This window comes from Perkinsus marinus (assembly GCF_000006405.1).
Source record: "Perkinsus marinus ATCC 50983 genomic scaffold scf_1104296959544, whole genome shotgun sequence".
NCBI lineage: Eukaryota > Perkinsozoa > Perkinsida > Perkinsidae > Perkinsus > Perkinsus marinus.
This window is the reverse complement of record NW_003206393.1, coordinates 1-1,132: the sequence shown is the minus strand read 5'-3', so window position 1 is coordinate 1,132 and position 1,132 is coordinate 1. Positions and strand designations below refer to the sequence as shown.

At 49.2% G+C, this 1,132-nt stretch overlaps 1 protein-coding gene across 1 annotated transcript; it reads right to left on the bottom strand.

Annotated features, from left to right (window-relative positions):
• Window positions 1-684: 684 nt before the first annotated feature.
• Pmar_PMAR011999 (hypothetical protein) lies at window positions 685-976 on the bottom strand (the record flags this gene model as incomplete). The annotated part of the gene is made up of 2 exons (XM_002773079.1): window positions 685-810; window positions 857-976. The coding sequence occupies 2 exons, from the start codon at window positions 974-976 to the stop codon at window positions 685-687; spliced, it is 246 nt and encodes an 81-aa protein (XP_002773125.1).
• Between the last annotated feature and the right edge of the window lie 156 nt (window positions 977-1,132).

Below are 1,132 nucleotides of genomic sequence, written 5' to 3'. Positions count from 1 at the left end.
TCCATTACAGTCCAACCCTCGTCGTTTCCGAGACGGGCGTTCGAACACACTCCAGAGGGAGCTCAACCCCGAACTAAGTAGAAACATCGTATGCAGTCGACGACCATCCGCTGTTTCCGAAACCAACCTCAGCGCGGGGGTATGCACCCCAGCTGGTCGCGAGTAGCACGGCTGGGTCAGAGTCCGTGCAAGTGATTGTGACAGGCTTCGTTTCACAAACAACTGATATCTTGTACACACCGTCATCAAACTGCGGAGGTTTCACAACATTCGAGCAGCTGAGTTCCTTGTCTTCTCCGCGGACCTTTCACATACGCGTGACGGAAAATTCAAACATGTTTAGATGCTCCTCACAACTAAAATCCTCTTCACTTCGCCGGTCCCTGTCTCTTTGCGTAGCCGAGCATGTTTGAGATCGTGAACGCCACCAGTTCCAATGACGGCGCTCGGACACGAGCCGATGAATTCCGCATCAGATTCAATCTGCATGACATGATTAGAAAATGATCTCATGACGAAGGAGCGAGACAGTGGTTCAAGAACAGCCTAGCGGCTCACATTAGCGTTGTGCATGCCGCCGAAATATCGAGCGAAAGCGATTCCAAGTTCTTGGCTCGGAAAGGTAACACGTACAATGGTGCTTCCACATAGGACCTAAGATGTGATCCCCTATGAGATATTGCGTTAGGTATGACGAAAGGCGAGACGGGGAAACCTTGCCTGGACATTGTAGGAAGTTCCTTGTGAAGTTATGTCCGAGGAGACGCCCTCACAATTATAGACGAAAGCTTTGCCACTGTCATCATTGATCTGAAGTGATATGCATGCGAATTAGATAGGCTGTAGTCTATCTCACCTCGATAACCCTAGTCTGTAGAGCTCCCGTCGAGGCATATACCAACTTAGCAACATTCACAGTGCCTGTGACCTGGTCCTGCACGCTCGCAGTAGAATCAGATACCATATCGGAGGACATGTAGATCTGATAACCCAGTAGTGTGAGCTACATCACAGAGATTAATTAAACCATGGAAATAAGGAGTGAATCATCGAGCGTTACAGTATCAACATACCTCGGATTTGGCAATATCTCCCCATCTCACAGCCCACTTCACCGCTGTCTCAGCACGTT